Source organism: Grosmannia clavigera (assembly GCF_000143105.1).
Source record: "Grosmannia clavigera kw1407 unplaced genomic scaffold GCSC_140, whole genome shotgun sequence".
Lineage (NCBI taxonomy): Eukaryota > Fungi > Ascomycota > Sordariomycetes > Ophiostomatales > Ophiostomataceae > Leptographium > Leptographium clavigerum.
The window spans coordinates 3,685,316-3,709,092 of record NW_014040801.1 but is presented as its reverse complement, the minus strand read 5'-3'; the positions used below and the strand labels follow the sequence as shown (position 1 = coordinate 3,709,092).

The 23,777-nt window shown below is 56.1% G+C and overlaps 7 protein-coding genes across 7 annotated transcripts; 3 read left to right on the top strand and 4 right to left on the bottom strand.

Moving 5' to 3' along the window:
* Positions 1–115: 115 nt before the first annotated feature.
* CMQ_1321 (mitochondrial large ribosomal subunit) lies at positions 116–1,915 on the bottom strand (the record flags this gene model as incomplete). The annotated part of the gene is made up of 2 exons (XM_014318400.1): positions 116–930; positions 1,234–1,915. The coding sequence occupies 2 exons, from the start codon at positions 1,913–1,915 to the stop codon at positions 116–118; spliced, it is 1,497 nt and encodes a 498-aa protein (XP_014173875.1).
* Positions 1,916–4,668: 2,753 nt separating this feature from the next.
* On the top strand, positions 4,669–9,800 carry CMQ_987 (c-x8-c-x5-c-x3-h type zinc finger protein; the record flags this gene model as incomplete). The annotated part of the gene is made up of 4 exons (XM_014318066.1): positions 4,669–6,074; positions 6,378–6,631; positions 6,812–6,945; positions 7,002–9,800. The coding sequence occupies 4 exons, from the start codon at positions 4,669–4,671 to the stop codon at positions 9,798–9,800; spliced, it is 4,593 nt and encodes a 1,530-aa protein (XP_014173541.1).
* Positions 9,801–10,410: 610 nt separating this feature from the next.
* Positions 10,411–12,645, bottom strand: CMQ_649 (retinoblastoma-binding protein; the record flags this gene model as incomplete). Its single annotated transcript, XM_014317728.1, has 4 exons — positions 10,411–10,502; positions 10,749–12,004; positions 12,058–12,343; positions 12,474–12,645. 4 exons carry the CDS (start codon positions 12,643–12,645, stop codon positions 10,411–10,413), a joined length of 1,806 nt encoding a protein of 601 aa, XP_014173203.1.
* Positions 12,646–14,720: 2,075 nt separating this feature from the next.
* Positions 14,721–15,506, top strand: CMQ_1076 (msf1 domain containing protein; the record flags this gene model as incomplete). Its single annotated transcript, XM_014318155.1, has 1 exon — positions 14,721–15,506. The coding sequence occupies one exon, from the start codon at positions 14,721–14,723 to the stop codon at positions 15,504–15,506; it is 786 nt and encodes a 261-aa protein (XP_014173630.1).
* Positions 15,507–16,070: 564 nt separating this feature from the next.
* Positions 16,071–18,171, bottom strand: CMQ_947 (serine carboxypeptidase; the record flags this gene model as incomplete). Its single annotated transcript, XM_014318026.1, has 5 exons — positions 16,071–16,813; positions 16,877–17,301; positions 17,377–17,651; positions 17,718–17,893; positions 17,952–18,171. The coding sequence occupies 5 exons, from the start codon at positions 18,169–18,171 to the stop codon at positions 16,071–16,073; spliced, it is 1,839 nt and encodes a 612-aa protein (XP_014173501.1).
* Positions 18,172–19,685: 1,514 nt separating this feature from the next.
* CMQ_1581 (mitochondrial translation release factor) lies at positions 19,686–21,075 on the bottom strand (the record flags this gene model as incomplete). The annotated part of the gene is made up of 2 exons (XM_014318660.1): positions 19,686–20,905; positions 20,982–21,075. The coding sequence occupies 2 exons, from the start codon at positions 21,073–21,075 to the stop codon at positions 19,686–19,688; spliced, it is 1,314 nt and encodes a 437-aa protein (XP_014174135.1).
* Positions 21,076–21,708: 633 nt separating this feature from the next.
* Positions 21,709–23,625, top strand: CMQ_1619 (gamma-glutamyltranspeptidase; the record flags this gene model as incomplete). Its single annotated transcript, XM_014318698.1, has 3 exons — positions 21,709–21,873; positions 21,935–22,306; positions 22,354–23,625. The coding sequence occupies 3 exons, from the start codon at positions 21,709–21,711 to the stop codon at positions 23,623–23,625; spliced, it is 1,809 nt and encodes a 602-aa protein (XP_014174173.1).
* Positions 23,626–23,777: the final 152 nt, after the last annotated feature.

Below are 23,777 nucleotides of genomic sequence, written 5' to 3'. Positions count from 1 at the left end.
GGCAAAGTAGATACATGCTTGATGCTATCGTACATTTATGAAAAGGCCAAACAGGCACAACTTCGAGAAGCCACCACGGTCCACAGGGCGTCCGAAAGGACAGACAAACGTCGGCTTAGCGGACAAACCTGCGTTTGGGGGTGGCGATGCGGTGGGTGAACTTCCAGAGATGGCGATACTTTGGGCCCTGGTGCTTGGCTTCCCAACCGCGGGCCTTGCGAGGCGGCTTGAGCGAGGGGAGGCGAATGGGCTTGAGTTCGAGGTCGGCGCCGGGGACAGCAGCACGAGCCATGACGCCCTCAGTGCCAGCGTCCCATTGGGAGCGGAAGAGGGTGCAGCCGACGGTGGAGAGGCGGAACTTGTCGACGAAACGACGAACGTCGAAGCCATTGCGAGCTTGGGCGTAGGAACGAGTGAGGGCGTCGTGGTCGAGCGGCTCGAGGGGGTTCTGCTGTTCTAGGACGAGGACGGCGAAGCGGTGGGGAGCCGAGCCCTTCTGGGCGTAGGCGGGCAGCCAGGGCAAGACGAGTTGGGCGGCAGGGTCGAGGCGACTGAGCGGCACAGAAGCGTCCGAGGGTGCGAGCGGGATGTTGGCGGCGAGAAAGTGGCAGCGACGGGTAAACGAGTCAGCCTCCCAGTCGGGCACGTCGGCATCGACGACGACGACCGAGACCAGACGCATGCCACGGTCAAACACCTGCACGCGCAACCGCGGACACACCTCGCTGATGAGACTGTCGACAATGGCACCGGGAGCGACACTGTAGCTGCGGAAGAAGAGCTCGACGTCGGCGCGTGGCTGCAAAAGACCGGCTGGCAACAGGTCGGGCGCGAGGTGGAACTGGTCGATGCGCTGCTGCAGCAGGCGGAGAGGGCGGTCACGCCAGCGCTGTTCGGCGAGGTAGCGATAGATTGGTTTGTTCATGTCGCCTGGGGAGTTAGCGGGGGTGGTAGAGGGGGTATAGAGAAGAAGGGGGAATGGAAGAGGGAAGAGAGGAGAGTGAGGGGAGAGGAGGGTGAGAGGAGAGAAGAGGAGAGGAGAGGAGAGGAGAGGAGAGGAGAGAGGTGAAAGGAGACAAGGAGAGACAAGAGAGAAGAAAAGAAAAAGAAAAAAAAAAGAAAGAAAGAAAAGAAAAAAAAAAAAAAAAAAGAAGATCTACAGAAAGGGAAACGACAAACAAAGTCGATAGAAGAAATAAGAAGCAACACAGAAACGTGTTGAGCGCAACTCACCCAATCCATCTTCGAATCGCCGCTTCACCAGCGGATCGTTAATGTCGGCCAGGATCTTCAGCTCCTCCACGTGCTGTCGCAGACTGGCCAGCCTCCGCTGCCGGTACGGCTCGCCGCCCCGCGACGTGTTGGTCAGGCCCACCACGTCGCCCGTCGGGTCCGTGATCACCGCCTCCAGCTTTCGGATCTTGGCCGCCGTCGCCGCGATCTGCCGGAGCTTGTCTTCCCGGTCACTCTGCAGCACCTTGCGTGCCTCCTGGAAGCACTGGTATGGCATCAACTCAAACGGGACCGGGGAAGCCGGCGCCGACAGCGAGAGAGAGCCCATCAGGTCTGTCGCCGCCCGTAGTGCCGCCCGTCGCCGCCGCGAGCCCACCGGCGGCGTGCCACGTCGCATCAGCTCCTTCTCGGCCCACGGCAGCGTCGTCCGGTCCGGGTCGAGCTCCCAGCCCTCGAGGACGACCTGTTCGGGGGTTGTGGACGGCGTAGATGACACAGAGGAGGCCGTGTCTGGAGAGGCCGCCGTCGCCGTCGACGACAGCGGGCGGAATTGCTGTGCGGCGACGATAGGTCGGAATGATACCAGCAAGGTCGAGGTCGAGATCGATATCGAGGTCGAGGATGAAGCTGAGCCACGCAGGCACTGCACAAGCGGCCGTGCCGCCGGCGTGTACCTGGGCATCTTGCAGACAGAAAGAAAGAAGCGTGCCGGGGAGACTGGCGGGTGGGGTGCTGCAACGGCAGGGTCTCTCGTGTCGGCTCCAGAAATGAAGCTATTGACGATTCTTTTTTTCTTTCACACACTAAAGCCGATCGGCCGTAGTCATCACGTGCACAGTCACGTTAGCCTCCGTGAGCCTACGTCGTACTTGGTACACTCACTCTTTCCCGAGCAGTCGTTTGAGAAAAGGCACGTACGAGTATACGTGAACGAGACACCTGTCGTGGCTACCGCCCAATACCAGGCAGACGTTTGACCTCAACGGTGACAGCACCGGTTGTGGCGAAACCCCCAGCAAAGACTGCCGTCCTCGTGCGCACATCATACGAGAGAGTCGCGCTTGTTCTTCTTCTCGTGGGCTGCGGAGCACAATTGTATCATCTTTGTCTGTTTCCGGCGTTTTGTTTCGGGCGCCGTGTCAATTTTAATACGACCTTGTTAGGACGGCCGGCGCCTGGCCACTGCGCTAACCGCCGGCAGCATACTCGTACAGCGCCCCCAGAAAGACCCGTCCCTTCTCCAAACGCACCCCCGTTCCTTCTCTCTCCCATTCTTTTTGGGCTTTTCCTCCTCGCGACTTTCTCCTCGCCCTCCCTCTTCATTCCCCCCGACTGCTCGCGCTCAACCGACATCGCTTTCATCAACGTCCGCCCGCGCGCTACAAGACTCGACCACATCCTCCTCCCGTCTACGGCCGACGTCACAGACGCTCATCTGCGTGTCACGCCAGCCCATCTGCTCCCGCCAACGACAGGACGACAACGCGCAGAAAGTTGACAATCCGACAGCACGGGTACTCTGCTGCGCAGTAGCGAGCAGACCGACCAGAACGGCGGAAAATAACCTTGTCTAGGCCGCAGAGCGCAGCTGTACGCCCTTCTCGTCGCGCCCAACCGCCCCGAACGTTGCCCTAAAACGAGCAGCCACAGCCACCCAATCAACGCCGAACGGCCCCTGTACACCGACCCCGGCCCCCCTACAACCTTTTTTTTTCCACTTAAATTTTCTTCCAGTTGTTTTCTCCTCTCTTTTCCCAACCAAAGCTCACCCGTCGTACCCAGAGACTCTACTTTCCGTCCATTCCCATTCCATCCTTCTTCCGTCTGGTCCTCTCTCTCTCCTCCAAATTATGCTGTAACCTGGCGGCACTCTTGTTAAAGCAAGACGACCGGCAAGGGAGAGAAAGGGAGACGACTCGAATATGAGGCCACTCGTCTCAGCGTAGTAAAACAACATAACCAGAGGGAAACAAAAAAACAGACCGTCAGCTCTGCTGCTTCTTTCGCAGCCACAGGACCAGAGCGTCGCGCTGCCAGCGACTCACCGGGTATGCAAAACACTCCTCTCCCTCCTGACCACACCTCTGCCCTCTGCCTTGCCCTTTGCTTTCTGCGGCTTCGACCACAGTGCTTATAGCCGCCGGCACCATTCCACGCCCCTCCGACGCAACACAACGCGTCTTGTCTCACCGCTTTATTGCATGCGCACACACTCCTGTACCTTTTATCTACCGTTGCTGCCTCGAGCTATAATTGTCCTCTCCTTATCGCTCCTACCCTCCAATTCTTATTCGTCTGCTCGCAGAAATGAATTGCGCGGCAGCGGTATAGAAAAGCGTGGACGAGGTGGCTGAATCCGGATTTTTTTTTTCCTTTAAAAATAATGAGAGGGCAGAGAAGCACAGAGCAAGAAAAAGAGAGGCAGCCGTGAAAGAAGACGACCCAGCAGGAGAATGGGACAGAGGCAAGAGCCGTGGCCGGAGCAGAAAGAAGCCGCCTTGACGGGAGTAACGCTTATGATGCTTGACTAAAGAATCTGGGACGAGCCAGAACCAAGAGAAAAAAAACACGTTAAGTGAGGGCAAATTAAATGCTCAACTGATTGCTCGTCTCTATACACGGGGACAGGCATGTGAAAAGAGACAGAGAGAGAGGGAGAGCTCGGACACAGCAGCCGACGGCATCAACCAGAGAAGGAAGACGCGACAAAGCTACGCATTTCGGTTTGGCATGGTGACGGCATGGGTGGCGCGATCTGGTCCGGCCATCGTTCCCCTCTTCTTTCCCAAATCCTTCACCTTGGCGTCGACCGTCTAGTCAATCTATTCGCTCCCTGCAGGCGGGAATCTATCCCGGCAAGAACAACAGAATCACATCACAGAAGCGAGCAGCCTGCCTCGCCACCCCTGCCAACAACCAGCGATTGTCTCTGCGAAAACTGCGCTGTTTCCGCGCTTCTAGCACCAGAAGCTGCCTTATTTTGCCTGCAGGCCCCACCAAACGCCCGAAGATGGCCTAAAACGGCCTAGTCACGGCAGAGTACAGCCGAAATCACTTTTGCACAAGTGTTTCGGCGACTTGTCGCCTTGTCGCTGGTGTCGCCCCATGCTTCCCGGCTCTCTCTGGCTCTCTGTCTCTGGCTCTATGGCTCTCTGGCTCTCTGGCTCGGTTTTCCTCATTGGCTTCTGCTTGCTCTTGTCTCATCGGTTCAGTGGGCCTGCCCTGTTACAGCACACTTACTGCGCCGAAATCCACTAAAGCACGAAGCTTCTGACCACTAACTCTGTTCTCCACAGACTTGCCCGCACTTGTCTAGTTTTGGACTAGCTCCTCCTTTCCGAACAGGGATCCCAACGCTCGTATGCATCACCATGAACTCTTTTTTCACGTGACGTCTTGTTCAAATTCACTTACAATCGTACAGAGTGAAGCATAATGGCTCAACAGGGCGCCGGGACTCCTGGCTGGCCCATCAATTACGAAGATGGCCACGCCTTTTCTCTCTCACACTCGGTCGATAATGTTGACGACCTCCTGTCTCTGAACACACTGCCCCAGCACCAGCTGAATGCTTGGCAACATGCAGACGTGCCAACCACCCAGGCCTATAGCCACGGTCAAACCGCCCAGTTTTCCATGAGCGGCCACCCAAGCCAACCTGAGTACTCTGACATTGTTGGGGCAGGCCATCTGCATGGAAATGCAGCGCAGGCACAACAAAGCTGGCAAGCATACCAGCTTCCTCCGCAGGCCAGCCATTCGCCGCCACCAAATTTTGCAAATTCTCATGGTTCTCATGGCTTCGATCCAGCACAGAACTTCGGGGGTTCCATCACTGGTCCGGCCAGTGGCATGGCCTTTGGCAGCCAGGGGTTTCCGACAGCTGACGAAACGATGGGCGGCATGTCATTCCTTCCAGAGCAAATTGGGGATAGTCAGCAGTGGCATCAGCAGCAGCAACAACAACAGCAGCAGCAGCAGCAGCAGCAACAACAGCAGCAACGGCATCAACAGCAGCAACAGCAACAACAACAACAGCAACAACAACAACAGCAACAACAACAACAGCAACAACAACAACAGCAACAACAGCAACAACAGCCGCATATCCTTATGCAAAACCGTGGAGAGATGTCGGGCTTTGCTTTCTCTGGGCCTGGCGATGCAAGCTCTATTTCTACGGCCTCGCCTGCCGCCCAGACTACTGCAGCCGCATCGAACATCGGCAGCCGGATGGAAACGCGGCAGGCTTCATACCAGAATGCAGCACAAGCATGGCAACAACATCACGATGGCCAGCAACCAAGGCAGCCCATGTTGCCAGTCCAGCACACAAATGTTGTCTCGCAGCAGCAGCAACCTCTACAGCAGTCTATGCCATCGGTATCGCAGCCGTTGCAGCTATCGACAGCGCCCCAGATGGCACAGGTTTCACAGGTGTCGCCTCCGACTCCCGCAGTTGCCGTTCAGGCAGCAAAGCCGGCTGCAAAGCCCAAGACTACCAGAGCTTTAAAAGCCAAGCAACCAGCTCAGACGGTGCAAGATGCCCAACAGATGCAGTCCCTCGATGCGATGCAGCCAATGCAATTCTCTCAGGCACCGCCGATCCAACAACAGATGTACCCGCTACAAGGCAACGAGTCTCAATCCAATATTCAGCAACAACAATTGGCAGGCGGGTTTCGGCAGGCGCCGCCACAGCAATCACAGGCTCATCCAAGTAACTGGCAGCAGTCTAATTCTGGTCTAGCACACACGGAGGCCCGTTTTCAAGGCCATATCAACCCAGAAGCTTATAATCAGAGCCCGCCACCATCGTCGTCTGCGACTCCACAAGGATGGTCAGAGCAGCAGTTTCAGCAACATCAGCAGCAGTATCAACAACAATTCCAGTCGCCTCCGCAACAGACACAGACACGGACCCAAATTCAGCAGCTGCAGGCACGGCAGATGGCAATGCAACAGCAGTTATTGCAAAAGCAACAGCTCCAGCAGATGCGACAGCAGCAGCAGATGCAGCAACAACAGCAGCAGCAACAGCCTGCATCTTTTGCCCAGCTACAAGCAGCTCAAGCACCCCCTGTGGGCCAAAACAGACCCGCGCTATACTCTGCTTCTCCGGCAACTCTACCATCAATTTCTAGTTATTCGGCCCCGCCTCCGAAGCCCAAGCCGGCCAAGCCGACATTTAAGAAAGCAAGCCTGGCAGACTCTCGTCCGAAGCTGATTCCCCACCTCGTTAGTGCTGCGGACACTTTGGAGAGAAACCAGTTCTTTCCGGGCGTGCCATTTCTGGCGCTTGGTAACATGGTGGACATCGAGCCTCCTACGACCACGATCGAGCCGGCCGTCCAGCCGGACCCGACCAAGGAGCTAGGAAGGAAACATTTCCCTGGGCGTAAGGGAAATCTTCCCTGCGAAATTATTGCGTATTACGATCGACTTGTCAGCACTCAGCCCTCGGAGAAGAAAGATGGATTGATCGCCGAACTCCGTAGCAAGCTTAAGAGCCAAGGAAAAAGTAAGCTGTCTGCTTCCATCTGGCTATTCGTTATTCGCTAATCGGTTTGTTCTACAGTGCTACTTCCCAAGGTATACAAATTTGCCTCTCTGGGCGATCAGCCCAAACGGTCGACACATGGCGCAACGATACAAGGACGGAGCCCTGCGGAAATGGACTCTCCCGATAGCGACGAGGAAGAGGAAGAAGAAGTGAGTTAATTAGCACTTTGGCCCGGAAGACTGCTTAAGTTGCTGACAAAAACAAGGTACGCAGTGCTACGCGTCCAGATGATCCTGCCGATGCAGCAGCTTGGGATGCCATCGGCTTCGTCCATGTGGAAAACAACAGTCCGCCAACGATCAAGCGGGCTGTGAAGAACTTTGGCGACTTCATCAAAGGCATCTACGATGGCATCAAAGAGACGAAGGAGAAGCTCAAGAAGGCCGAAGAGGGCAGTTCCAAGGAAGCTGCCGATACGTTCAAGAAGACGCTCGCTTCCAAACAAGAGCTGCTACTCCGTGCGGTGGATGCTGCCGACGAAAAGGGACACGAACAGGTGTTGGAAAATCTAGGCGGCAACGGCCCTTTGGTGGCCAACCTCGTGTCCGCCCTCAGAGATTGCGTCAATGCGTCTGATTTCGTCGGCAAGCTTCCCAAGACGTTGCTTCGTTTCATGTCGCAATTCACCACAGTGACAGACGAAATGCTCAACCAAAAGCTCAAGTTCGACAAGATCCAGAAGCGGTTCATGACCAAGGGCGACGATGAAGTCAAGGAACTGGTGGGGGAGATTATCTCGAAAACCGTGCATCGCAAATCAGAGCGACCTTCGGGGCCGGTGGTAGCCTCCGCATCGGCTTCTACCCTGGGCTCGCGGCCGGCCAGCCGAGTCCCGTCAGATCCCCTGTCGGCTAAGAGACCTCGGGAAGAGGACAGCGACTCTCGCTCGACGAAAAAGGTGGCCACCAGCTCAGGAACCCCACAACTTGTCGGCAGACCTGCACTGGCAAAAACAACAACTCCCGCCTCTGGTGCTTTTCCGACAGCGCTGTCAGTATCGAAACCATGGGCTGGCACTGCTCTGCTGCCGGGGAAGTCGAGGCCTAACCTCAAGCCTTCAGTCCCCAAGGCCGATTCTAAGGGGGACCCTTCGCATCTGGCATCGTCGGTCAAGACAGAAACGAGCAAGGAGTCAGGCAGAGTAGTTGGCACAAGCGGGTCCGGCTTGGGATCTGTCAGGCGTGACCCCCCGGAAGCAGCGAAGCCGAGCGACCAGTACAAGATCAAGAAGCTGTCCGCACCCAAAGCAGAATCGTCGTCTTCGGCCGCTAGCCAGTCGAAGTTGGGCGCATTGCTGGACGAAATTTCCATGGCGAAGAGCGCGGCACCGACAGCACCGACATCCGAATCGTCGGGCGAGAGCTCGGCACCGACAGAGTCGGCCGAGGAGAAGGCCAAGCGTCTCCGCAAGGGGAGCAGGAGGAAGCTGCGGGTTACGTGGAAGACTGGCGACGAGCTGACTGAAGTGCGCGTCTTCACCAAAGACAAGGACGAGGACGAGGGCAGAGCTAACTACCTGCTCCGTGACGCGGGTGACGACCGGTCGGAAGGTCTGGCGCTCAAGCGCAGCCTCAAGAAGGGCGTCAAGTTTGACGAGGAAGAGGAAGAGGACGGCAGCAGCAGCGCAAACGGCAACAACAGCAGCAGTGGTGACGATGACGATGAGCTGCCGTATCGGCCGTGGTTTGAGCCCTCGACCGTCTCCTTTTCGGCGATCCCGGCGGAGAAGAGGGAGAAGACGTTTAGCACGCGTGGAGGCAGCATCCCGGTGCAGACGGACGAGCAGAAGATCATGGCCGAGCGGGAGAACACGGTTCTCATGGCCGTGTATACCGATCCTGCCGACATCCCACCGACGCCGAAATCGCCAGGACCAGCGGGCGAGACAGCTACTGGAGGCCCAACAGGACTAACGCTTCCGACGAACGACGCCAAGATCCAGGAGCTGCAGGTGCGCTGGAACGAGGAACGGACGATCGGCTCGGATTGGGCGGCCTGGAATGCAATCAGCCGAATGGACAGCCGGCGGAAGCAACAGCCCGGAGCCAAGACAGCACGGACAGGACGGAGCATTTCTGCATTCAATGGACCCAGAGCGGAAGAAACCGTGCGGCTGCTGGGCTCGAGCACGATCAAAGGATGGACAGGCTTTCCGGACCTCTCAAGAGTGTCGTCGCGTCGTCCCTGGCACGAGTACACGGATGCAGCGATGCAGAAGGCAGTGCGCGAAGTGGAGGAGGTGGTGCAGCAGCTCAAGTCGAAGCCGTTTCCGGCGATCGAACCGCCCGAGTACATTACCAATCCAGAGCGGCAAAAGGAATGGTGGACGGGATACAACCGGGATGCACAACGCGAGAAGGCCCGTGTGGCAGCAGCAACGGCAGCAGTGTCTCAACAAGTCCCAGCAGCACAAAACGGACAGCAACAGGATGCAGCAGCTGCTTGGGCAGCAGTCTATGCTCAGTTTGGCCAGCAGCAACAGCCACAGCAAGGCAGCGACCAGCATAATGCCTATGCTCAATACTGGAACACCATGGTTCAACAGCAGCAGCAGCAGCAGCAATCTCAGGCAGCCGTGCAGACGACAGCAACAGGCGACTCCAACGCCCAGCTCCAGGCGCTATTGGCAACGCTTGGAGGAGCACCACAGGCGACCCCAGCCATGGCGCAGATGCTGCAGCCAGGCACAGTCGCAGGAACTGGAGATGCCAATCAGGCCTACATGCTCTCACTGGCACAATGGGCCGCGGCACAGCAGCAGCAGCAGGCCGAGCAGGCAGGGGGGTTCGGCGGTGCAACCGACAGTAATGGGGCCGGCAAGCTTGCGATCGGGGCTCACGGCCGCAAGCGGGAGCGCGAACGGGACTGGGATAAGGACGAGGATCCGTCGACTCCAAGCCATCTGCGCGGTATCAACAGGGCCCTCATCGGCACCAAGGCATGTGTTTTCTGGGCCAGCGGCAAGTGTGCTAAAGGCGACAAGTGCACGTTCCGGCATGACTGATGTTGACGGCAGCGGTGGGGAGAGACTGTACGATACCAATTTGTGTCTCGGTGGCTTTCTTTCTGTTTGCCTCGGGCTGGACAAAAGGAAAGCGGTTTGGGGCGTTTATTGTGTATATGCGTTTTTGTGTATATGCATGTATGCATGTATGCATTTATAGAACCAGGCAAGTGGGAAAAGAGCAAGCAGCAGGGAGCACCTGGCTGCACATAGTCCATAGCGATTCCTGCCTATATTTAGGCGGAGACGATTAGATGTAACAGAATATCTTTCATTGGCTTGTGGTCACAACCAAGTAAACACACGTGCAGGCATTTTGTTCTGATATTGTCTGTAGGTTCCGAGACAGAGCCCCAAAGCAAATATATATAGAAATATCTTACGGAGTATGTAGTTCGTACTAACAGATACAACGACGAAGTCCCAAGGACCCAAACAGAAAAAAAAGCAGGAACCGTACTCCGTCCTATGCTGTGTAGCAAGCTTCACAGAAACACGCCGAGACACTATCCGACCCTTGTCTCATACAACGCCGAGAACTGTCTGCTTGGGGGTATCGCTGGAGGAGACAGCATTGAAACGGACATGGGGAAACGAACTGCCGCCAGCTTCACAGCTCACGATAGTCACTCGGACGTATCCGCTTCGGCTTGTTGAAGTGGCGGTGGGGATTTATCGGCTTGCGGAAATAGGCGTCGTCTTCTTCGACGTTTTCGCTGCTGGCTGCCACGATGTTCTGGAAGCCACTGAACCGCTGCGGTTGCGGCGGTTGCTGTTGCTGCTGAAGCTGTTGTTGATGCTGCTGCTGCAGTTGTTGTTGGTGCTGATTAATGTAGCCGCCGTTTCTGTAACCTCCACCGGTGGCATTCATGTTTCCCCAGCCCTGCTGAAAGCCGTTGTTCCCATTCATGTTCATCTGCCCCCAACCTTGCTGAAAATTGTTGATACCTGCACCATAGCCGCCACCGTTGGCGTTCATCCCCATGCCGTTCATCATAGGATTCATCATGTTCATGTTGCCCATGCCCATGCCCATGCCACCCATATTGGCCATATTAGCCATGTTGCCCATGCCGTAATTCATCGGCATACCGCCAAACGGCATCATGCCCATTCCCATACCCGCCATTGCGTTCATGCCACCCATCCCGTTCATGCCAGTCATGCCGTTCAATCCACCCATCCCGCCCATGCCGTTCATGCTAAATCCACCCATGCCATTACCGGCCATCTGCTGCTGCAGCGCCTGTTGTTGTGCCTGCTGTTGCTGCTGCATCGCTTTAGGTGCTTTCGGTATCGCAGGATTTTCAGCTTCGTCTTCTGCCGGTCGTTTTTTCGGGTTTGACTGCCCGCCTGTAGACGCAGCACCGCTGTCGGAACCCGATTGCTGGGATGCCGTCGGCGATGGTGCGCTTGTCGCGCTCGTGGTCGAGACCGCTACAGTGGCTCCGGCAAGGGGCGACTTCTTCCCCTGATCATCACCATCAGCAGCTGGCTTTGCATCCGCGGGCGACGCTGCCGCCGTGCTAGGGGATCGTCTTGCAGCCTCCTCGATGCCATCTTCGCCCTCTTCCTCGGTCTTCTTCTGGCTCGCCTCTTTTTCCTTTTGATACGTCTGGATCTTTCCCTCGACCTCGTCGTCCGGCTTCAAATCATCGATAAGTACACCCTCCGTCTGGCAGCTGGGACAGACGAAATCGCTCTCGAATAGCGCATTGGTGATACAATCATTGCAGAATGTCTTGCCACAGCACGGAGTTTTCATTGGTTCGAGGAACAGCTTGTTGTCGATTGGGCATTCCAACCCAAGCTCCTGCAGCGCTTTGTCCGCCCGTGCCGCCACTTCCTGAGCGGCGGCAGCAGACTTCGTCTGGGCTTGAAACTTATCCCAGGATGCCTTGTCCGGTTCGGCGATCACAAAATCGCCGTCAGCGTTGACCATGATGCCAGACGGCGCCTTCGTGTCTTCGTCAGCAGCCTGTGCCAGCACGGCCGCCTTGTCGACCGTTTTCAAAAAGGACCTCGGTATGCCAGTCGTGCGCTTCACCCGTGGCCGGTTATCGTATTCCGGATTGTCGTTGGTAGGACACAGCTGGATCCAATGACCCTTCTCACCGCACCGGTAACAAATGTAGCCCTGAGGAGGGTCATGGTCTGGAACGTTAGCCGGACGCCGAGTTCCAGGCTTGAAGATGGGAGTTTGACTGCAATACACGTTAGCTGTTGAACTTCCAAAGTCTCATAGTATGAAACTTACTGCGACATCTCTTCCTGCTGCGCGTTCCATTGCTCTGACTGGGCGGCGAACATCGCTGCCAGCTTCTCATCCTCCGTCATGGCATTGTTCATCTGCTCAATGGCGTTCGAGGTCGCCTTGGCAGTGGCCTTGGCAGTCTGCTCCCGGCGCGATGCATTTTTCGCGTTCACAGGCATCTTGCCCGACACGTATCTTGCAGCACGGCCGGCGCCAGGCTTCATCGGCGGCAGCCGACGGGCAATTACCGTGGTCGAACGCGGAATGATAGTAGTGTCATCATCGTATTCTAAGCAATCAAAGCATAAATAATCAGTAAACACATAACATGTAGCTTTGGACAGTGCCGGTGGCAGTCAGCACCACATTATACAGCCTGAAGAGCTGTATCATGGTGAGCCCCTCCGTAGTTATCTTACCTTCTTTCCCGTCCTCTGTGTAAATGGCAAGGTCGAAGTCTGTGCCGTCTCCAAGGCCGCTCTTCAAAATTATATCCCTTTTGAGCTCAAACACCGATATACCGGTGCCGTCGAATTCGACCCGGGTAGGTTCCTTCTGGGACTTGAACTTGAAGTATACCGAGGACGACATTTTGGCGTGATGGACGTGCGTCGAGAGGATGGTAGTTGGTCAGTTTGCCCTACAAGGAGCTGTCTTCGAGACACTGTCGTTGGACTGATGGTAGCGTCTGCGGGAAAAGACCTGATTGTGTGAACGTGAACAGTGCAGTCCACTGTTGACGAAATGTTCTGGGCCGTAGGTGATAGCTGGAAGGTACAGAGGGAAGTATGCGAGGGGAATTGAGGAAGATGGATGATATGCAGTGGTGATGTTGCAAAAAACCCTCCCCGAATCTAGTTTTTCTGCTTTTTGACCTGGCTTCTTTGTCTTTTGGGAATTGTCGAGCCCGTTCCCTTTCTTATTTCAACTTGCGAAATGTAGTGAAATAGTCAAATCAATTTCTGGTTGATATTCATGGAAACAGAAGGAGAACAAGTCAAACACCGAAGTGAGTAGTACAAAGGCGTCAAGCAAACGCTCGATTACCGATAAAATGTATCTTAAATAGGAAAAAGAAGAAAGGAATGCAGTAGCAAACGAAAGGACAATCGAAGAGAGCAAGAAATGCTGTTGTTCCTCCACAATAGCAACCTTTGTGACTCTCTCGCGCACATGGATTGATTCTCCCTATTGAGCAAACACTCCCTTTTTACTTTGTTAGCATAGACAAAGATATCCAGCCTACAGCCGACAGCCGACAGCGGGCACGCGCGTTGATCACGAAACGTCGCGACGCAAGCCGATCAAGCCGCCAAAACGCAAAGCCGAAACCGGGAGGTCGCCCACGAAAAATGGGTTCCTTCTCGTCAGAGCTGGAGGGAATGGACAGATTGGAAGTGTTGACGAAGAAGTTCTGACGCTGTGACAAGGAGAATAAAAGGAGAGAAAGATGTATGATGTCCTCGTCACGTACGGACGTCGTAAGCAAGGGATGAGGCAAACGAAGGAAGGGAGCAGACGAAGGGAGGAATAGAGGAGAAGGGGAAAGAAAAGGATTTGACACTCGGCAATAAGTAAGCACTTTAAAAGCCACGTGACGGCTAATGGACAAATATATCGAATCACGTGACAATAAGAGCTAACCTACTCGAGCACAGCTTCAAGAGTGTTGAAGAAGGAGAAAAATCTCATGGCCGTCGGTGTTTAGACCAGTCCGTCCTCGGCTAAGAGTGTCGGCAGCTGCAGCACCCAAGTTTCAGTGCTATGGCCAGCCGCCTCAAGCAAGTCGCTGCGGCCGAAGGCGAAGGACGGGACTCGAGAAAGACAGTTTGCAATAAGAAAGTCGACCCATTTCTAAGCAGAACACCGAGGGCTGGCACTCGTCTGGTATGACGTATCACACCTTCCGTTCAGCTGACTCATCCAGACGTTGTCGTCAAGAGCGGCGTGACCTTTTTACCACCTGACAGCCAATTTTGGATTAGTGGGCAGATCGGCCATGCGATGATTGGCCTACGAGAACACTTCGGACTTTGGGGAAAGTCGGGCGAAACGGAGGAGCAAAGTCAGCGAAACGGAGAGTATCTTAAGATCCTTTTTTGCTTGCAAATGGTCCGACTGATCGGGTGTTCTTCGTAACAGGGGAATATCTTACCCCTCACTTGGCTATGTCGTGGTCCATTCGAATGCTACCCTTGCACTGCATACAACAATCTGCCAACATCGAGAAAAAAGCGCCTGATCACGTCTGCCCTTCTGTATCTTATTATCGTGGTCACCAATCTCCGTCGTCCCATAACACTTTTTTCTGACCGTCTCCACCATTTTCGCCGCTCCCACTTTTTTTCCGCAACGCCTTTCGCATATTGTTCCGATCTTCCAATTCGTCCGAGTCTTAAAGCAATCACAGGGTGTTTCTTTCTTGACCGGTCTCCTTCCCCTCATCTCTCCCTCTATATATTGCCTTCGATGACAATTGCCATCTCGTGACGGCCTTAGCCTCCTGAGCCTCTGATCTTTCAAGCTCTCCCGCTCTGTGTCCGATATTATCTTCCGCTACAGTGTCTACTTCCGTCTGCCTGCTTACCTCGGCACCGTTCTTGCCACTCTTCTGGCTCTCCCCTATAGCATTTGCCCTCTGCTAGCCAGACCAACGACGACGCAAAATGGTGCTCACACATACGACTAACGACGTCTACTCACACCCGTTCCCGACTGTCACATTGGCTTACTTCCTCCGGTACTGCTCGCCACAGCTCAACCCGTTTGCCCGCCATGTGCTTAGCACCGACACGATCTCAAGCCGGGTTGACGCGGAGACCGGACGCCTGCACACGACCCGCATCCACCTGAAGAAGTCTCGGCTGCCCAAGGCTGTGCTGAAGCTGCTGCCCACGAGCGTGACCGGCGGCATGACGGACAAGGCGTCGTACATCCTCGAGACGAGCGTGATCGACATGCGCGAAGGCTGGATGCGCTCCGAGAGCCGCAACCTCAACTACACCGGCATCCTCTCTGTCGTCGAGCAGCAGCTGTACACGACGTCTCCGCCCGAGTCGCAGGGGCAGGCGGCTGCGACCAGCTCGACTGGGGTCGAGACCAACGTCATCTTCCGCTCACGGCTAGGCGAGCGCATCCGGGAGCGGTTCGAAAAGGGCCAGCACCGGTACCAGCAGTTCAAGCAGCAGGCACAGCAGCATGTGCAGCAGTCCGCCGTCGACGACGCCCACTCGGGCTGGTTCAGCACCGGGTGGGTAAGCGATCTGGGCGCCAAGGGCGTCCAGCGCAGCATCGAAATGATGGCGTCTACGAAGACACAAGACCAATTGGGCAAAAGCCGCGAAGGCATGCGCATGATCCTCGAGCGGCTGCGCCAGACAGGCATCATGGGCGTGCTGGAGCTGCGGCGGCGGGCTATGGAGGGCAACCTCGAGGCATACGAAATCCAGTGAATGCTCACTGGACCGCTCGGAAAGGGACTTGTGAAAGAGCACCCCTTCCGTTCTTGTTACTGCTGTCAAGCCGAAAGGATGACAGCACGCAGCAGGATACCGCAGTTTATGGCCAGGAAGGCAAAAGCACGGAAACGGAAAACAAAGGCGTTCATCAGGAATCTACGGTTGCTATATTCGAGCACGGGAGCCCATTCATTCGTGGTCATTGGCGAGAGGCTCTGACTCTCTGGCGTGTTCTCTCTCTATATTCTCTTCCGTTTCAAGTTGGGAGTGTTGATGAACAGGGTGATGTCTTGAGACGTGTATGTATGATGAGTATGTTGTTAAAAACACTCCCCTTTTTCTTGTTCTTTTTCACATCGGGAGCATAAGGGCATTGCTACGGCAGGCGCTCAATTTACGGAAAGGACAGGGTAGTCAGCCCTAAATGTGTCGCATATCAGGCTCAAAAAATATCAAAATCCTTACAAAAGTATACAGTTAACTATCGGTTTTTGCGTATGTCCGTATTATCATTTAGATCGGCACACGTCTCCAGCCTTCATACTCCATTGTGTAAAATTAAATCATCAGCGTCACAAGAAGAGCGAGTCCCGCAGAGAGGCTTGCGGCCAATGGCAGACTCCTAGCCGTCGCTTCGCTCGTGACAATAGCACTGGCGGCAGAGCTGGTCCTAGTAGAAATGGAGCACGAAGTGCCGTTCTTCTTGTTGACAGTGGCATAACCCTGCGGAGCGTTGCCGTTGCCCAGATCACCAGTAGGCTGTGTGACGTTGGCATCTGTGGTGAACGGCTCGGTCGACGAAAGGCTGGAGACGCGTCCCAAGAGGAACTCCAGTTGGCGGTAGGCCACACTGGGCGCGTACTGTGGGATCATGTGGCCGGACAGATCGACCGCCGCATACGTCAGGCCGCGCTCGGTATGGGCAGTGCCCAGAATACCGCTGCCGGCCATCGAGGCCTCGACCGGGTCGTCGTGGTATGGGACGAACAAAGGCTCGGTCGGCGGCGACTGGAAGCCAAGCTTTCCACCCCAGGTCATGTTCTGGATGGTCAAGAGGGTTCCGTTTGCGATCAGCACAAAATCAAGAGCGCCATGACCGATGATGACGTTCTTGGTAGCGTCGATGACCTTTGGCAGAACCGACAGGCCAGACGGAACAGACGTGTCAGTGCCGTCAACAAAGACATTGACATCCGTGCACTCTGCCCAAGTCATGTTGGGCGCGTGGATGGCCTTCTTGACATCGTCACGGTCGAAGTAGAGCTGTGCTCCATCTGGCAAATAGCCAAGCGTACCGGGGACTAATACCAAAAAGTTGTAAGCTTTAGAAATCACGGCGATTGGAGGGCAGGAGCCAGTCTTACAGCCAAGAACATCCCACAGCAGGGGGCAGGTCGTGGCGACTTGGTAGATATCCCAGCAAGGGTTCACCAGCAGAGCAGCGCCGATAATGTCGTTGTAGATGTTTTCGCAGTCGTCGTAAGTTGTTCCAGTGCTGTCCTGGCCGGGAAGGATCGTTGGCTGCTGCCCTGAAGGGGGGTAGACGAGGTATTTGCTCAAGTAGTCTGAGTAGCCGCAGCTATCACTGCGGTTGTGGATATCGGCGACAAAGCTGTCGTTGAAAGGAAACAGGCCCGGCCAGTAGTCGACAAATGGGGTGGCTACAATGGTGTTCTGGATATCGTTGTAGCCGATGACGGGGTCGTAGATCATGACGCCATTCAGATTGTAGTAGGTCGTGTCATTAGCATCAACCATAGCGGCCGCAATGTACGGGCAGTACATTCCACTAGTCTTTGTTAGTTGCCTGATGACAGGTGATGACAGGTGATGACAGGTTGAGAAACAGGAACGATGAACATACGCATAAGACTCGCCAGCGATGTAGACCTTGTAGCCCTGGAGAGAGAAGAGCTGGGCAAAGTTCTTCCAGAAGCCGAGAAACTGCCGGGCAACATCCTCTTCGCTCGTGGCGGTTGGGGTGCCGACAGAGAAGCCGGTGCCCACGGGCTGCTCAATGTAGACAATGTTGGAGAGCTTGTTCCAAGACCAGGTGTTCTGCACCGGCAAATAGGTTCCATACTGCCAAATGAACGGGCCGTTTTCCTGGAGAAGGCCCTCGAGGGAAGAGCATCCCGGCTAAATGAAGATTGGTCAGATCCACACATTCACAAACTTTCAATAATTGAAGTTGGCAGCACTTACGCCACCATTGAGCCAAATCACAATCTCCTTCTTCGCGTCTTCGTTTTCCGATGGGAAGAACCACCAGAACAGCTGATTCGGATCGCTGGCATTGCTGGAGAGGGGGAGCGACCCAGCATAAGATTCGCCAACGTCAAAGCTGACGTCCGGAATGGCTGTACCATCGACGGCATAGCCTTTAAGGGGGGTGTTAGGATGTAGACGACGCGGAAAGAGAAACAAGGGCAATCTTACTGGAGGTCTTGTTGTTGAGGAAGAGGAAGTCCTTGGAGGTTGTGCGCTGCTCCAGACGCTCATCCAGCTCGCTGGCGTAGGGCGCGCGGTTATGGAAGCTGTTCAGGATAGCATCTGACTTGCCTACATGTCGCAGACTGCGACCCGCTGCTGATGTTACGGAGACAAGGGATGCAGCAAGCAGCAGAGGCTGCAGGATGCTATTTTGCTGCCAACGCATGGTGCCTTTCTGTGCGGTCGAGAAAGAAGCAGGAGAAACAAGAGATCTTGGTTGAGGATGCCTGCAGCGTTTCGCGTTGACGAGGGGGCAACAGCTCATTTATGGGACCGAGAGCAACAGAGCTCCGATCTGCAGGTCCGCCGAGGTCCAGCAAGCATATACGGGTAGTACGAATAGTGAACACAGCAGTGTGGGGACGACGTTAGTCTAATGCCCGTTAGTGAAGATAGCAAGGCCTAGCTACGAGTTGTGTACTGTGTATGTAATGCAAGACAGTTGCACTTTCTTATCGGGGCGGGCTCGCTCCTGCCCCATGTCTCATCTCTCCATTGACGCGTCTTAGCAGGCACAAAAGAGCGAGAAGGAGGGCCGATACCGCGCGCGCGCCAAATTGAGTACGACATAGCAATGAACCCGGAGTGCAGCACTGTCCTTGCAAACGATGCCGGTGGTAGTAATAGGCCCCGTCGGTGACGAAGAGGGTATGTGCACTGTCATCCAGTAAAGTAATGGCTGGCACGAAAGATAAAGAGTGGGCGCTGCAAGCGGGCGGCCCCTCCCAAAGCTTAGCCAGCCTGATCAGGCAGGCGGGACACCCTGGTGCGTGGGAGCACCTACCTTTCTGGGAAGCGAATGCTGTTAGCATGCGATACTGCAGATCATAGCGCCTCTGCTCATCGCGCGAAACAGGGGAGGAACGGGCTGGCCGACAAAGCCAGCCACAGCCAGATAGCCATACTCGTACGGAGTACTTTGCAAGATACGTCTTCGTAAAAACAGAGCGCAAGGCGAGAGAAGAAAAAAGCGGGGCGTGAAGAACAAGCTAGAAATCCGGTGCATTCAAAAGAGTCAGAACCATAGGACAGCGATGGTTTGGGATTGCGAGATCTGCGAAAACAGCCCCCATGGACCAGGATCCCGCATGGCGCACGCAGGCTGCCGTGGCACGCGATAGACGACGGTTCGGACGTTCTATAATACCACCCACGTGCCCTGACAGAGCCGTTTTCTATGCCTTTTCAGGATTGGCCAGACAAGCTGGCATGACTTTACGTTTTGTCTGTTTCCGAATCCCATCACGCCGCATTGCGCCACTACACGCTTGGGGCTCGTAATCTTAATTTGCGGACGCTATGCCGAACTTGTATAGCTGATAAGCTACGAGCATAAGCCCAGGCTGCGAGTGCATTGTTGGACGGAAATGCGCGGTGATAGCAGAGACAGCGGGATACGTTGTTGCTATTCTAGCTGCAAGGTGGCGAGTATTAGTGTTTCTATGTACATACGTGATGTACTCGTACTGCACATGTCTTATCTCTTGAGTGTATTTGTAAGAAACGAGTGCATACGTCGTATGTAAGATACGAGGGCTTTATCGAGCCCCTGCCACATACCCCAAACGTAATGTAAGTATCGTAACACCCTTAAGACCCTGGTCTCTTGTCGGCAGCCTCGTACTTTCACGCAGCCGCTCGCCTCTGCTGGTGCGTGGTCTCCTATTGTCTGCTGCATTACTACCGGCCCTTTCTGGGCGCGACAGCCGCCTCGGTGTCAGCCTTGGCCTTGGCCGCCTCCTCGGCCAGCACAGCCTCGACATCTCTGTCGCGTTGCCATGCGCACACGGCGCTGACGATGCGCGCGAGCGTGTCGCCGCCAGCGAGCACGTCCGGCAGATTGTGGACGTCGAGCCCGCAGCGGTGGTCGGTCACGCGGTCCTGGCTGTAGTTGTACGTGCGGATCTTGTCGGAGCGCGTGACCTGCGCCTTGGACAGCACGGCGTCGCGCAGCCGGCGGGCCTCCTCCTCGCGCTGTTCGCGGCGACGCTGCGCGATGCGCGCCCGCAAGATTTTCCAGGCCGAGTCGCGATTCTGGTGCTGCGACCGCGAGTCCTGCATCGACACGACCGTGCCCGAGGGCACGTGGGTCAGCCGGATGGCCGACTCGGTCTTGTTGACGTGCTGACCACCGGCGCCGCGCGCCCGCATCGTCTCCACGCGCACATCTGCCGGCTGCACGTAAAAGTCGCTCTCGGGATCGTCGTAGTCGTTGGCCGAGTCGCCTTCGCCACTGCTGTCCGGAAACGACGGCAGCACCCACACGGCCGCCGCGCTCGTGTGTGTGCGTCCGTTCTTCTCCGTCGCCGGGATCCGCTGCACCCGGTGGATGCCCGCCTCGCCGCGGAACACGTCGTAGGCTCCAGCCTCTTGCACCTCCAGCACGGCCTCTTGCAGCGCGCTCTCGCCATCCGCCCCCGTCTCGCCCAGGCTGTCCGACACCTCGTACTTGATCACTCGCGCCCGGTAGCCCTGGCGCGTGCAGTAGCTCTGGTACATGTGGAACAGCGAATCCGTGAAAAATCGGCCCTCTAGGCCGCCTGGACCTGGTCGGAATTCTAGCAGACATGGCATCTCGCCAAACGGGTGTTTCGGTGTCAGCGTCGTTGTCAGCTGCTGTGCCACGCCGTCCAGCCGCGCCTCTGTCGCCTCCAGCTCGTCCTTTGCCAGCTTCCGCAGCTCCTCGTCCTCTTCTTGTGCCGACGCCATCGTCCGCAGCTCCTCGGCCGTCCGTTGAGCCTCCTCCCACTCAGCCAGCGCCTGGGCTACACCCTGGATCTCGCCCGCCCGCTTGGCTGCTGTGGCATCGTACTCTGTCTCCAGAGATTGCTGCAGCTGGCCATGTTCGGCCGCGAGTCGTCTTGCCCGCTCCAGAAGGACGGCCGGCATCGTACTTGCGCCTGGACAAGCAGCGCATCCTTGTCAGCTGGCTGGTTGCTCGCGACTGCAATTGACCACGAAGAATTGGTCGCTTACCTGTGCCGCTCGCGTGACGACGGAATTGGACCGCCACACGGCGCGTCAGAACTTCTCTTGCACATTGCCGGCATACCCATGGCGCCGCAAACATGGTCGACTTGTCTGGACCTTTGTCTTTGGGGGGGTTCAGGTCCCGTCAGGGCAAAGAGTTCGTAAAATTACCACTTTAGGCCAGCCAGGTAGAGAGGCACGTGATCGGGGAGAGTTGGCTAGCTCCGAAAGGCCCCCTCCATTTAAAGGACGGCCATCATGTCTTTGCAACCATCACAGGTCTCGGCATCAGCTCGTTTCCTGCCTTACCATTGGTAGGCCGAGGCAAAAGTTCCATGGTAAGACACTATATACGACAACATCAAGATCGGACGGGCCCAAGAAGAGACGATGGCACTTTAGCGTGAATTGCGCCGTTCAAAGAAAGGAGGGGCTTGCGGACTTACAGTGGGATCTCGCTACGTTTAGACGTCCATGTGGCGGCCGTCAGGCAGAGACCACTGAACGGTGCCCTAGCGACAAGCGTCGGCAGAATACCGCACGCTTTTGCCGGTGGGGCCTATCGTGCAGATAGGATGGCCGGCCAGACGCCTGTGTGCTCCTTCCGTCTATAAGGTAAACGGTGCCGGTGTTCCTTCCTCGGACACATTGTTCTGGGCATCCTCCTATTCGTACTCTTGTTTTTGTATCCAGTGCCAACTTCCTCTGTTAATTCACCTAACTCTTAACCATCATGCCGCTCCCTACTTCTTCTGTGTTCCCGCCCTCGTCGGATGTCTTCCAGAAGTTCTCTAGCCGGCGCAGCGTGGTGCACAGCACCAAAGGCATCGTATCCTGCTCGCAACCGCTGGCAGCAAAGTGTGGCATCGACATTCTCCAGGCAGGAGGAAATGCAGCCGTACGTTTCTGAACTCATGATTTAACTGAGTTTGGACGACAAACTAATAGCCCTCTTCCAGGATGCCGCCGTGGCCGTGGCCGCTGGCCTGAACATGACAGAGCCGTGTTCAACCGGCATCGGTGGTGACATGTTTTGCCTCTTCTACGACGCTAAGAAGGGCACCGTTTCGGCTCTCAATGGATCTGGCCGGTCTGGCCACCAGTACACTCTGGAACGCATGCGCACCAGCTTGGGCCTGCCCGCTGGCGAGTCTAGCGGCCATATCCCCCTTACCAGTGTGCACGCTGTCACTGTTCCTGGTGCCCCAGCTGGTTGGGATGACACCATTGGCCGATTCGGCAGCGGCAAACTCACACTGGCACAAATCCTGGCCCCGGCCATTGCCCTGGGCGAGAACGGCTACCCAGTCTCGGAGCTGACTTCGTCATCTGTACGTCCTAAGTGTCACTGTCGACCTTGCCCTGACTAACAGAGCAGTGGCAAAAAGGAGAGAAACAGTTGCGCCAGGCGTCGCCCAACTTTGCCGAGTGGCTGAAGAAGGACCCCAGTGCGCCCGACGGCTTCCGTGCCCCTCGGCCTGGCGAGATCATGCGCAACGTGACCCTGGCACGGACTTTCCGGGTGTTGGGCGAGGAAGGAAAGAAGGGCTTCTACACGGGTCGCGTTGCCGAAGCTATCGTTCAGGTGGTACAGGATCTTGGCGGCCATCTGGACCTCTCGGACTTGGCGTATCACATGGAGAAAGGCTCTGAGCCGGTGAACCCCATCTCGATCAAATATGGCGATGCGAAGGACGGCGTCGAGGTCTGGGAGCACCCGCCCAACGGCCAGGGTATTGTGGCCCTAATGGCCCTAGGAATCATACAGACGCTGCAGAAGCAGGGCACCGTGCCGCAGTTTGGCCCTGCCGACTTCAACAGCACGGCGTACCTACACGTGATCATCGAAGCCCTGCGCATAGCCTTTGCTGACGCAAATTGGTTCATCACCGACCCCAACGAGGTGGCCGTACCCGTGTCCGGCCTTCTTTCGCCCGAGTACCTGGCTGAGCGGGCCAAGCTGTTCAACCCGACCGGCGTCGTGCGACACGTCGACCACGGTACGCCTGGCGGACCAGCCTTCAAGTCACCGGCCCTGCAGAGCAGTGACACGGTGTACTTTGCGGTATCGGATGCAGAGGGCAATGCCATCTCGTTTATCAATTCCAACTACGGCGGCTTCGGCACGGCCATCGTGCCCAAGGGATGTGGCTTCACGCTGCAGAACCGTGGCGGCAACTTCAGTCTTGATCCACGACACCCCAACGTAATTGCACCACGCAAACGGCCCTACCACACCATCATCCCCGGCCTGGTCACAAACCAGTCAGATCGGTCGCTCTACTCCGTGTTTGGCGTCATGGGCGGCTTCATGCAGCCACAGGGCCATGTGCAAACGCTGCTGGGCCAGCTGGTTGGCGGCCTGAACCCACAACAAGCGCTGGATGCGCCGCGCATCTGCATCGGCGCCGGTATGCCGGACGAGGGTGACGTGTTTGGCAGCGCCGTGTCCGTCGAGGACGGGTTGCCAGAGGAGACGTTGAAGGGCCTGCGCAAGCTGGGTCACCGGCTGACCGTAGTGACGGACAAGGCGCGTGCACTATTTGGCCGCGGCCAGATCATCCGTTACACGTTGGACCCAGTCGAGAAGATTGCAGTGTGGTCAGCCGGCAGCGACCAGCGCGGAGATGGTGCAGCCTATCCGCTGTAAAACAGAAGACATGGCGGCAAGAGCGCCGAAGCTGATCGGCTGTCCTGATTTACTACCAAAAGCGACTCAGAATATTTTTGGAACTTGTAATGCTTTCTGTCCTCGATTTGCAACGTCTATGAATTCTGTCTCTTTTGGATGACGGTGCATGT